The sequence below is a fragment of the Odocoileus virginianus genome, chromosome 1, assembly GCF_023699985.2.
Source record: "Odocoileus virginianus isolate 20LAN1187 ecotype Illinois chromosome 1, Ovbor_1.2, whole genome shotgun sequence".
Classification (NCBI taxonomy): domain Eukaryota; kingdom Metazoa; phylum Chordata; class Mammalia; order Artiodactyla; family Cervidae; genus Odocoileus; species Odocoileus virginianus.
In genome coordinates this window covers 32,155,184-32,168,086 of record NC_069674.1, presented here as the reverse complement: position 1 = coordinate 32,168,086, position 12,903 = coordinate 32,155,184, and the positions used below count along the sequence as shown (strand labels likewise).

The window sequence follows — 12,903 nt, the reverse complement described above, 5'->3', positions numbered from 1 at the left end:
CAACCCACTCCAGTGTTCTTGCTTGAAGAATGCCGTGGACAGAGGAGCCTGGTGGGCTACAGTTCATGGGATTGCAGAGTCAGACACAACTGAAGTGACTTAGCACATATGAAGTATGTGTCATCTTAGTTCCCTGACCCATAGTTCAAACCCATGGCTCCTACAGTGGAAGTGTGGAGTCTTAACCACTGTACCACCAGGGATCCTGGGGATGCTTATGGTTCTGATTGAGCAAGTTATCTACTCAATTTTTATTTAAATTACGGTAAAGATGATACTTAGCAGTTGATTTCAAATATTGTATTCCTTAGGCTCATTTTCTTTAGAAAATTAAGAAACTGGGATATGAAAACAGTGAGAAGAAAAATTGACATAAATGGGCATATTTTGTACTATATCAGACAACTACATTATTTATCATTTAGCTCAAAAAGAAAAGTTGTAAAGTAAATGGGCATCTTTTTGTCATTTTTCAGTGAAGATACATATTCTTACAGAGTAGCTTTGGGATTGGGAGATAGTTATTATTACTTTATTCAACCATGTTGTCTCAGATTTTCCCCCTTGCTAATAGTTTGTGAAAGTGATTATAAAGTATAAAAATTAGACACAGGCAAATTTTTACGCTCTAGAAAATATTTATTGACACATTTTAATTTCCTTTCTATTTTCTGAGAAATAAACATAATACACAAAATACAGTAAAATGCACTTTTCCCATTTCAAATAAATATAGTTTACTCTTGTAAAAAATTTAATAATCTGTGTAATTCACCACAGTATCTTAATCAGTGAAATAAGGCAAAAAAAAATCTCTAGCTAAATTGTCACTTACTTTAAGATTCTCTTGGTTTTTTGCTAGAGAAAAGGAAAACTATTCTCTGTAGAATTATAGTGAAACTTGGAGACTGCTGCTTCTGGTTTGGAGAAAGCAAAGATAAGTTCCTTTATAAAGTGTTTAGTGTCAAAATGAGTCTCAGTTTGGCAGAAGGATAACACCCAGGTTTTGCTGAATGTACTAAAGTTACATGTAAACTTTTTTTGTTAATACTTCTTAGAAACTAGACTGCATTCTGAATTATAATGATTCCTTTGTATCACATGAGTAATTTTTCAAAATTAGTGGTTAAGTATTTAAGTTAACAGTTATGTATGTAATATAAACCCAAGACAGAATTTTAAAGCTCTATTAACAGGAAAGGTTAAAATAATGGTGCTATACAGTATGGATTTATCCTTTTCACAATTGTTATTCTTAATAAGAACTGAAATATACTGAATTATACAGACTTAACACAGACTCATATACACATACATCCCTGATCAGTTTGAGACAATGCTATAGTTTGCTCTTGTAAGTAGTAAGAATATTTTTAGTAACCAGCAAAAATCACATTTAGGTAGTCACCAATCTTCAGAGTGTACTTATGTATAATCTATTTCTCCTCAAAAGAATATATCACCAAGTAATAAAAATCATTAGTACTGTCTAACTTCCTATGTTAGCAGTTCTTTGAAACTTTATATACTAGTAAGCTTACGGAAGTAAATCAAACTTTACTGGAGCTCCAACTCCACCTAGCATGTTTCGGCGCATTTACATGAATGCAGAAATGCTGGTCAAACTCTGCCAAAGCATAAACCTCAAAGCATAACTGTGTTCAGCAAAAATCTTACACAGGCTATAAAGTGGGTATCAGATCTGTCCTCAGCATTACAAAAGGCATCAACTACTGTTCAGGTGGTGCTTTATAATATATGGAATTTTTCCCACTTCCTTTCAAAGAGTGGAACATTATGTGCTTGGGTATCCTTTTATGGCAACATTTTCATTTCTACACATTTCTGAAACAGTTAAATGTGTGTTCAAAAAATTCACAAGTCCAGTGAAATAAATTTGTGGTTTCCTTCTTTGACAGTCTCTATAATTCCTCCATCTCAAAATGTGTGTTAAAGCTGTTCGCCATGGATGTGTGTTCAAAGATCCTCGACAGGCTTGGTTTCAGCAGCTCCACTGAGTGGCAAGGCAGGTGCTGAGTGGTGTCGTTCTTCAGAGCCATCATTTGGTCTGTCCCAGGCTCCCGTCTGTCATAGTACAGAGCCCAGAGCAGAGTGATGGTGAGAATCATGGCCAGGATCTGTGTCACTCCAATGGAGATCCCCAGAAACCTCAGCACTTGCAGTTGTTTGGTTCCTCTCAAAAAGGAATACATTTTCTTCCCACAACCCTGTAAAAGAAATAATACGGTCAATATCCCTCTGACTGTGTTACAGATGATCAAAATAGTGAAAAAAAAAAAAAAATCATCCATCAGTTAGTGGAACCAAACAACTTGAATTACAAACTTTTAAGATAGTGACTCTCAATAGGGAACCCCTGTGAGCAGCTGGATGGGAGATAAAAGTGTGGATTCTTTGAAAATAAATTTTAATTATTAAAATAACTGCCTTCTTGTTTCCTTCCCCAGATTCTATAAATAACTCAACTAAATCAAGGAAACCAAGGCTACTGAATCAGCCTACTGTTAATTTGTGCATTATAGTGGAGGAGAGGAATACATAATATATAACACTTAAATTCCCAAAGACATTTATAAGTAACTATACCCTAATAAGTCATTACTCTTAAGAAATAAAAATCATGTAAAACTAGTCACAGACACATTTCAGTTAACTACCTTTTCTGGTATACCATGTAACGCAAATTAACAGCAAAACATTAGCAACGTTTTATCAACTTCACCAAAAGTGAAGTTAAAATATTTATAAGTAATACTATTGATACTTTACACTGCTTTAATAAAATAACTTCTCTAGTCATCTTACCTTGTTAATACACACACACACACACACACAAACACACACACATAGTGAGAAACCACAATAAATGACACAAAGACAGTCACCGACATTCAAGTATTTTTCAAAGAGTTCCGCTCAGGTAATTCATCAGAACCCGTTTGCACTTATGCTTATACGTAATTCTAACAAACATCCTTATGTGACAACATATAGATCATGAACTGCAGAGCCAAAATTCTGAACTCAAATCCCTGCTCTACTATTTATAAGCTTTGTGACTTTGGTTATGTTACTTAATCTGTGATTCCGTTTTCTTGTATGAAAACATGAATGATAATGGGGCCAGCCTGTTTGTGATCTTGGGAAAATTAAATGAATAAGCACAATTAAACACTTAGAATGTGATCTCATATATAGTAAGAGCTCAGTTGGGATCAGATTTATCTGGTATATCAGCCCACAGAAGATTAGAAAGCACAAATTAAAAGAGATGCAGAATCTATGAAAAGCAGGTATTAATGGACAAGTATGAGTACAACACTTTTTTAGAGAATAAAACACCAAAAGCATAGCATTGTGTTCCCACTGAGTGCTGATGAAATAATCCTTGCCCACCTGTAACAGCGACGGTGGAGGTCACTGTTTCTCAAGACAGTGAAGTAACTATCCAAAATGAATGTTTGCCACTGAGGCTTTAGATCAAGACTCCCCTTATGAAGCAAAGAAATCTTTAACATAGTTTGGAAAGAGGCACACCAAAAATACTTTAAAATGTTTAGTTTCAGACATTTGGAAGATTAGTTTATGTGAACATATCCTTTAGCATCATTGCTAAGTAATGCAGCACAGATCATCTATCCATCTCCAAAGAAATTGATATAAAATGGCTTTGCATGGTTTAGTTGATTCCTCAACTATGTTTTTGGTACTTAGTACAAAAATGGATCTTTAATGAATAAAGAACAATTAAAATAAATTCCACAATCTTGAGTAGTTTACTCAAGAAATACATATGCTAATGATACAACCTTGTGAAATAAGTCAATTATTATTTGATTTTTACCTTTTCAGCAGTCTCTGGTGCTTAAATTTTACCCATATAGTTCTTCCCATTGGCATGTAAAGATCTCCCATCCCTTTAGACTAACTCACTCTAAGCTGAATAACTATGCAGAAAAGGTAATATTTTTAAATTTGTGATTAAAACAAAGCAGAAATTGACTGTGCTTCATACTCTGGCATCCAGTAAAGTCTGTTTCAATTTTATTTTAAACAACCACATATACCAAAACAAAGATACAGTAAATTATATCATCTAGGATATTTGGGAATGTGATATATTAGATAACAGTGAATGTTCCAGAGTGGGAGGGGAACTTAGAAGTCAAAAAGTTCAACTTTTTGTTTGTAAAAATATGGCTAAAAAGCACTTCTAGAGTAATACCCACAAAACTGGCAGAAAAAGGACCTCTGAATAGCCTCTCCCCCATATAAGCAATGAAAGCACTAGAGAAAATTGTCAGAATCAACTTTTTTTAGAACTCTGGAAACTAACCAAATGTTTGCAGCAATCTGAGGAGCATTTATTCAAGAGAAGCACCTGAATCTCAGTAAGAACAGCAAGTTTTGTGGCGTTTTAATTTGCTTTGCTCCCGTGCCCCTTCCCCCGCTCTGCAGGAGCCTTGAAAATAAACAGCCCACAATTACGGTAAAAATCAGTGGTCTGGCAGCCACCAAAGGCAACAGAAAAGGGTTGGAGCACCTTCAAAGACCCATTGCCAGAGAACTGTCATTATTTGTCCTATCTGGTGGTTCCCTGCGAGAGCTCCCTAGCAAGGCTGTCTTTATCTGACCTGACTTGCAGCTCAACCTGGGCAACAGTATTTTTCCCTCCGGGGAGTATTTGTCAAGAGCATTCACAGGTAACTGCTCAACACTGAGGCTGCCTGAGGCAGCGGATAATAGTTGCACACAATGGGCTAGTCAAAAGCCAAAGGGGGAAAACTGGAGAATGTAAAGTCCTATGTGGTTTTGGCAAAGTTCTGACATATTTGTGGGGATCTAGAAAGTTACACATGTGAGCAAGGCTATGCTCAAGCCCAGGACTGTGCACGTGCTCAAGAAAGAACTACGAAGGCCCTAAGATCTCACCTGAGGCTCTATGCCTCCTCAGCAAAGTCTGGGAGACTTATTGGTTCTGGGAATCTAAGGAAAGCTCAGTGGCCACACAAGAAAATGCAATAAAATATTAAGACAATCCAGGCTGTCATGAATGGATTTGAATCCCAGTGAAAAAAGCTTTTCGGTTCCCCCAGAAGAGGGGACATAGGTTTGTATCATTATGGCTCATAGTCAGAACCTGGCCTCCTTAGAGATAACTGGACTGAAAATTATCTCCATGTCAAGGAGGGTAAAGGTGGTTTATCAAAGCAAAGGTCCTAGTTAGACTCCTCAATTTTTAATAAATAAATCAGCCCTATTACTTCCTCATTTAGTTTACAAAGATAACTCCCAAACTAGACAGAATGTATGTATTTAGTTTAGGACTAAGTTTGTCATCAGAATTCATTATATTTTGTCCTTCTCTATCAAAAACCCCTCAGAAAGAGATGTTATCTATAGACTCTTTAAAATAATATCAATTGCCATCTCTAGGTATTTCAACTTATATCTAAATATCACACCAGACTACCAAATTCTGCCATGCTGCAATATATTAACCTGTGCCCTTACATATTATTTTCCACTGAAGTGTACTTTAATGATATTGAAGGACATCATAAGAAATTACTCTATAAAATTTTTGAAAAATAATATTGAAGGTGTTTTCCTAGGTATTTTAGAGTGGTAGATATAAAACTGCACTTGAGCAAATACTTTAGAATTTTGCTCCCTTTGAAAAACTAGAATACATGCTCTCCAAACATTAAAATGATCCAGACGATTATGTGTCATTTCACCTGGGCTTTCAGAAAGCTCAAGGACAAATATGAAATCAGCCACAGTAATCCCATTTGCCTTCACATCAAGCATGTCCAATTACTCTTTCTTTAATCCTGGCTTTCCACTGCTATTTACGTATTTTTCCCTTCCAGTTTTATTGAGTTATAATTCACACAGCACTGTGTAAGTTTGGGGCATACAACATAATAGTTTGACTTACATATATCATGAAATGATTATCACAATAAGTTTACTGAATATCCATCATCTCATATAGATATAAAAGAAAAGAAAAATAAGAAACATTTTTACCTTATAATGAGAACTCTTAGGATTTACTCTCTAAACAATTTTTATATATAACATTTTATATATAATATTTTATAAATAATGTTAATTATATTAATCATGTTCTACATTACTTCTCTAGGACTTATTTAGCTTTATCCAATAAATAAATCTTATTTTTATTATTCATCCATTGTGCCTTTTTGTTGTATGTTGCATTAAATCATTTAATAAAAAAGATACAAGGTGTAAACATATAAATAAAGCACAAATCTCTCTACACTGCATATAATTTAATATTTCTTTGGTAATTCAGGAGACACTGTAAAAACTTGCAGCCTATTAGGGATCATGCTCAATTTCAGAGAATTGCTTACACAATTACTTAAAGTTAAGGATTAACTTTCCAAATGAATATTCTTCTTCTTGAAAAGAGAGTATTTTTTTTCAGATTTCTGTGTACAATATGATTGTCTGCCTCAGCCACTCTCTGAATTCTTCATAGAAACAGCTCCAGGGTTTATGGCCTATTCTGCAACACCCTCTTCAAAGCAGTTCAGTCTGAATACAAGTTGTGAGCTTATTCTGAACCAGTCAAATAATCATGAATAACATTTACACTTTTCAGTGTAAACTTGGATTTTTGGTTGAAAAGCAAGACGCTAAGTCTAGAGAAGAAAAAATATAAATGTGTCTCTATATAATCTATTGTACTATTCACAGATATTTAGTTGCACAAACATTGTTGAATATTTGCTGTTGAGTGAGACAAAAAAGGAAACAGAAATGTTAGAGTTCAAAACTGCCTTCCATTTCACAAAGACTCTTACTCACAATAGGAAAGAACTAAATTGCATTTATTTGCTTTTCTCAAAATAAAATACTGAGTTGATTTACCTTGAATATGTTTTCTTCCTAAATAAAGCCATGTTAGCACTGCATTAATAACCTCAGATAATTCAAAGGTATGGAATAAGACAAGTTGGCTAACCTACTTTGCTTGCTGCAATGTTAAAATTCTGGTCAACTGTAAATAACAACACTACCTTTTTATCTGAGAGAAATCACTAATCCCTCTATTTCCTGGAATCTATCTGAAGGCATGTCAAGATGCCTTACTTCACTTGAGGAAATTATACACTTGAAATTATTCTCTGATCAAGCTCCAAAATGAGTTTCTAAAATTAGAAGAACTCCTGTGGCTTTTCAGTACTCAATATTCACAGGCCACATCAAAAAATTAGGCAGACTTCTAATGTACTTATGAAGATAAAGTATAAATAAAATCTAGGTGCCAATACATGCCAGTATTGATATCTTCATAACTGATTTTTCATAATAAACATAACTCCCAAGTTTGAGATGACAGTGTTAATTATCAGGTACAAATAAATAACATTCAGTCCTATTTATTTTAAAACTGAAAAACTGAGTGATAGCAGTTCATGAGTTCATGAGCTTTAAAGAGGTTGGAGCAAAAGTTCTCCACTGAAAATCGTAAGCCCTGCAGGAAAATAAACCTGTCCTTAAAAAAATTAAACAGCAAGTAACAAAATTCACTCCAGGATTTTCTGTTCTGTTAAGAGTAAAGTTACTCAAACCCATACACAGGAAATGAAGTAGAAAAAGTCTTCATGCATCTCAAAAAAACCCACAGACCCTTGAATCTCATTTCATCTTCACAAGCTCCCCATTAGGGATGCAGAATCCTAAGTTTAAAAGACTACATTTATTGAACATCTGTCATTTTTACCAAAAATATGAGGGTGAAAGAGGAGAGTGAAAAAGCTGTCTTAAAGCTCAACATTATAAAAACTTAGATTATGGCATCCAGTCCCATCACTTCATGGCTAATAGAAGGGAGAAAAAGTGAAAGCAGTGACAGATTTTATTTTCTTGGGCTCCAAAATCACCGTAGATGGTGACTGCAGCCATGAAATTAAAAGATGCTTGCTCTTTGGAAGCAAAGCTATGACAAAGCTAGACAGCATGTTAAAAAGCACAGACATCACTTTGTGACAAAGATCAGTATAATCAAAATTATGGTTTTTCCAATAGTCATGTACATATGTGAGAGTTGAACTATAAAAATGGCTGAGTGCCGAAGAATGGATGCTTTTGAATTGTGGTACTGGAGAAGACTCTTGAGAGTCCCTTGGACAGCACGGAGATCAAACCAGTCAATCCTAAAAGAAATCAACCCTGAATATTCATTGGAAAGACTGATGCTGAAGCTGACTTTGACCACCTGATGCGAACAGCCATCACTGGAAAAAGACCCTGATGCTGGGAAAGGCTGAAGACAAAAGGGAAAGGGAACGGCAGAGGATGAGATGGGTAGACAGCATCACTGCCTCAATGCACATGATTCTGAGCAAACTCCAGGAGACAGTGAAGGACAGAGGAGCCTGTGTGCTATAGCCTATGGGGTTGCAAAGAGTCAGACACGACTTAGTGATTAAACAACAAGTGTCAGAAAACCCAGAAGGTGGTATTCTCCCTAGGAAGCTGAGGTGCAGGGGCAGATGTTCACTGTCTGGGCAGAAAATGTATAAATACAAACTGCTCATTAGATGTCATCTCTCTCTGGGCCCTTTTGTCCACCTAAATGTTTGTCCTTAAGAACTGGAAAGATGTGAAAACAAAATGATAAACCACATGAAGTCCCCAAAACCTTGATCTAAAATCTACCTTCAGCCAACACAAACAGAACTAGAAAATGCATATTTTCCTGCCATTACTAGCAAAATTTAGGGCAATTTGGTTAGTTAAAAATCTAATCATAGGTCGCTATTTTTTCTATTTACCCTAATAAGTGTTAATAAATTCCTGTTATTATTGTCATTAGCTACCACCATGCATTGAAGACTCGTGTTTATTTTGTGCCAAGTGATTTGCTAAAGGTTTCTTATTAAGTAGCCCAATTTACTTTTTTTAAATTATAATGAGGCAGATACTACTATTACCTCATTTAACAGATAAGGAAATTGAGGTGATAGAGGTGAAAAAAATCTATGAACACTGTTTGCTCCTCACCATGTACTCCACAGCTTGAAATTTTAGTGACTAATACAAGTATGGGCTTTGGAATCAGATATGAGTTCAGTCACTGACTAGCTCTGTGAAACTGGACTAGGGCACTGAACCTCTTTGTGCCTCACCTTTCTTATCTGTAAAATGGGGATAATGATACAGGACCTTCAAATAAATGTTATAGGGCTTACATATACATTTATATAATGTATATAAAATGCCTGCTCAGAGTTCTATATGTGACTCTATTTGAAAAATCCTATGTGTATTTTTCAATCCCTAATTTACTTTAACTCTCAGCTATTACTATAGTATACATTACAAACAGGCACTATTTGAAGGGTTGTAAACATGCTAATTCACTCACATGAGATGGGTATTCTGGTTATCTTCAATTTAAAGGTAATAAAAATGAAGTACAGAGAGGTTTAAAACTTGCCCAAGGTCACACAGCTAGCAAGAAGTAGAGGGAAGATTTAACTCAAAGAGTCTAGTTTGGAGCCTAGCCTTAACCTCTGAACCACGCTTCCACTCTAAGGAAAACTCATTCCTAGAATCCTCTCCTTCCTCAGCTTTCAGGACACTGCTTTCCATTTCTTCTCTACCTACAACAGGTGTCTTCTCTGCCCTTAAGTATTGCCATTCCCCAACTTCTGTCCTTTGCTGCATATATTACACCATCTCTTTGTGGAGTTGTACCTCCTTCCATGCATTTATTGCCTCCTACATATTTATAACACCTGGAAACTGTTAAGACATCCCACTTGCCCTAGTCTGTTCTCCGCTCTTCCTAGCATAGCATTTTCTACAGGAACACAGCCTCCTATCCAGAGACCACACTTACCAGCCTCCCTTGCTGCTAAGCGCAGCCTTGTAAGCCAAGGGAATGTGTGCAGAGGTGCGGAGGGCAGAGCTTCATGCATTGGATGTTCCCCTTCCTACTTCCTCCTCCTCCCCATTACTGCAACTTAAGGAAAACAGGAGCAATTGTGGAAGACAAATGTTTAAAAAACACTGTCGAACCACCCAAGACCCCTGGGCAAACTTGTACAATAGGGCTGCCTGGCAGCCTGGACCAGCTGACTGATCTATGAGACAGAAACAGAATTCCACCTCATGCAAGCCATTGTATTTGGAGCTTGCACTTTCCTAAATAGGGCACACGAAACCCAGATCTCTGGCTGAGTTCTGTCTCCTGAGCTTCATACTTCCTACTGGGTTTCTGCACATGGAGACCTGACAGGAACCTTAAACTCAGCATTTCCAAAATGGAGCTAATCAAATCCTACTGCTCCCCTCAACAAATGACTTCTTCATCTCTCCAGAGTCCAAGTCAATGTCAAGCATCCCTGTCCTTGCAGCTTCCCTGTCACTCACCCCCCACACCCACCCCAGTCATCATTCTATTCATTCTCCCCCTTTAAATATCTTTCACACTCATTCTCTCCTTGCCGTCCTCAACGGCACACCTGAATTCCAGCCCTTATAATCACTCACGTGAATTACCTGCACAGTTCCCTACCTGATTCCCTTCTCACCCCATCAAGACACAATTCTCACCTCCACTCAGACTCTACAAAGCCAACCTAATGACTTTTTTTTAAAGCATAAATTTAAAATTGTTACTTTGTGAGGTACTTTCTCAGGTCAAAATACTATCATGGCTTTCTGTATTGGTACCTTCTAAAGGCAAAATTTGCAAGTCTCTCCTAATAAAGCACAGGAGGAAAAATAAGTTGTTTGAATAGTGAATAGGTAACAGGAAACTCACCATTGAACTATATCGAGACAGAGAGAAAAAGGAAAGAAGGCATTTGTATAACCGAAGCAAAACCGGCAGAATAGTTCAAGACCTGATTAGATCAAGCAAAGCTTGAAGATAAAAGGGATTCCGCCCCCCCACCAAGCCCAAACTGGTCCTGCAAGGCTTGGATTATAAAACAGCTATCACCCCAGGTCCCAGTCAACCTGATCCCTGCCGGCAGTTAACGGAGGAGATAATGAAGTTAGCAGAGAGGCACGAGGGAGTGTTTCTGACTTTATATAAAGGAGCCCTGAGAATGGAACTTCTTGGGGATATTCCATCTAAATAACCATGGAACTTGAAAAGCCTCCTACTGTTCACCATTCAGGCGATTCTATGTGTGTTTATCTGAAAATGGCACATCATCATTAATAAATCAGCATCCCATAACTACTCTGTCTTCAGCTTTACTTTCCTAACAATGCCTCAAATCGGTGAACTTGTCTTTTCATCTGGCAACTACTCACAGACTTCAGGATAAAATGCACACATTAGCAGGACATATAGGGCTTTTCATAAGTCAGCGCCTGCCCTGTCCAGACCTCCCCATTCCCCCTGCACCCACTGGGCTGTCCTGCTTCTAGCTCTAATTCTGCACCATTGCCTCTGTCTGAAAAGTCCTTTAGGGACCCAAGCCACCCAGATGTTTTTTGGCAACTGGCTAACATCCACTTAGCCTTTAAGAAGACTGGAGAGCCTGTATCCACTACCAGGTATCCACCACCGGCTCTATGAATTCTCACTGCACAACTCCATTATAAAGACAGTGGCAATGAAGAACCGCCCACCCAGTGTCAGGCTTCTCCCCATGCCCCAGGTCAGGATCATCTCCTTCCTACCTCTTTTTCTAGCCACTGAAGGCACAATCATTCCTTCACAGATTTAACCAATTTCACAGTAGTGCAACTGGAGGGTACCTGGCCAGGGGCCTAAGCTGTTACCTCTTTCTTCCTGGCTCCTTTTTTCAACACTTGCCCCTAATTTTGTTTGTTGGGGGCATGGCAATTTACTTGGTCCCGAGAAGAGCACAAGAGCAGGATGAGCTGGGAAAAAAATAATCCATCCCACACTTAGGTAGAGCTTGCCAGAGGCCGCACCCCCATTCCCCACCCTGTCCTTCTGTACCCACAACACTCTGTCATCTTTCTTCCTCTGGTTCAGAAGTGCTGACATAATATTTATGTGTGTAGGATGTTGTGTGTGAAAATCATAAAATTAAACTTCTATTAGTCAAAGCAGACACATAGTACTGACTCACCTTTCTAATTCTAATGAAGATGTTGACAGGAGAAGAGCATTAGCAAAAAGAGCTGAGAGCTAAGATTACTGCCCCTCCCCACAAAAAATGCACATAGATTATAAAATGAATATCATTTTCAAGGACAGCAGGGTGCAAAGAAGATGGGTGGGGCCGGGACCTCCAATCCCAGTGAAGGCTGAATTCCTGACTCTCAGCTCACCGAAAGGTTAACACACAACTGGGAGAAAAACCTCAAAACAAGCCATCTCACATGACCACCATGGCTGCCCCCCACCCCCCACCCCACCGCCTTAACAGGGGAGCATCTCTGCACATCCACTTACTTTCTGAGAGGACTGCAGACCCAGACACACCGTCATCATCTCGGTTCTTCTTCCTGCAAGTCTGGACTCAGAGAGAAAGACACATCCCCTTCATATCCACACCCCCCAGGCTCGGCTTAGTCGTGTCTGACTCTGCAACCCCATGAACTGTAACCCAGCCAGACTCTTCTGTCCATTCTCCAGGCCAGAATACTGGAGTGGGTTGCCATTTCCTCCTCCAGGGGATCTTTCTGACCCAGGGATCGAACCCAAGACTCCTGCATCTCCTGCATTGCAGGCCGATTCTCTTACCGCTGAGCCACTGGCGAAGTCCTGCCCTCCTCTATCTCTTTACTTATATAGAGAGGTTTTCTGTCACTCAGAAAAGAAACAAACAACCATCTAAAGAGGATAAAATGGTTGAGGGCAAAATTATTTGCCATAAAGGAAAGTATTAAGAATATTTGTTA

At 38.0% G+C, this 12,903-nt stretch overlaps 1 protein-coding gene across 3 annotated transcripts in view; it reads right to left on the bottom strand.

Moving 5' to 3' along the window:
* Positions 1-618: 618 nt before the first annotated feature.
* The window catches only part of TSPAN12 (tetraspanin 12), a 66,302-nt gene continuing 54,017 nt past the window's right edge, over positions 619-12,903 (bottom strand). For 2 of the 3 annotated variants that reach the window (XM_070466529.1, XM_070466534.1), the window contains one exon: positions 619-2,228. In XM_070466529.1, the coding sequence (XP_070322630.1) occupies positions 1,923-2,228 (306 nt within the window). In that variant the 3' untranslated portion in view covers positions 619-1,922. Of the gene's footprint in view, positions 2,229-12,454; positions 12,516-12,903 lie in introns of all 3 variants that reach the window. The other variant, XM_070466540.1, reaches the window with a different exon arrangement.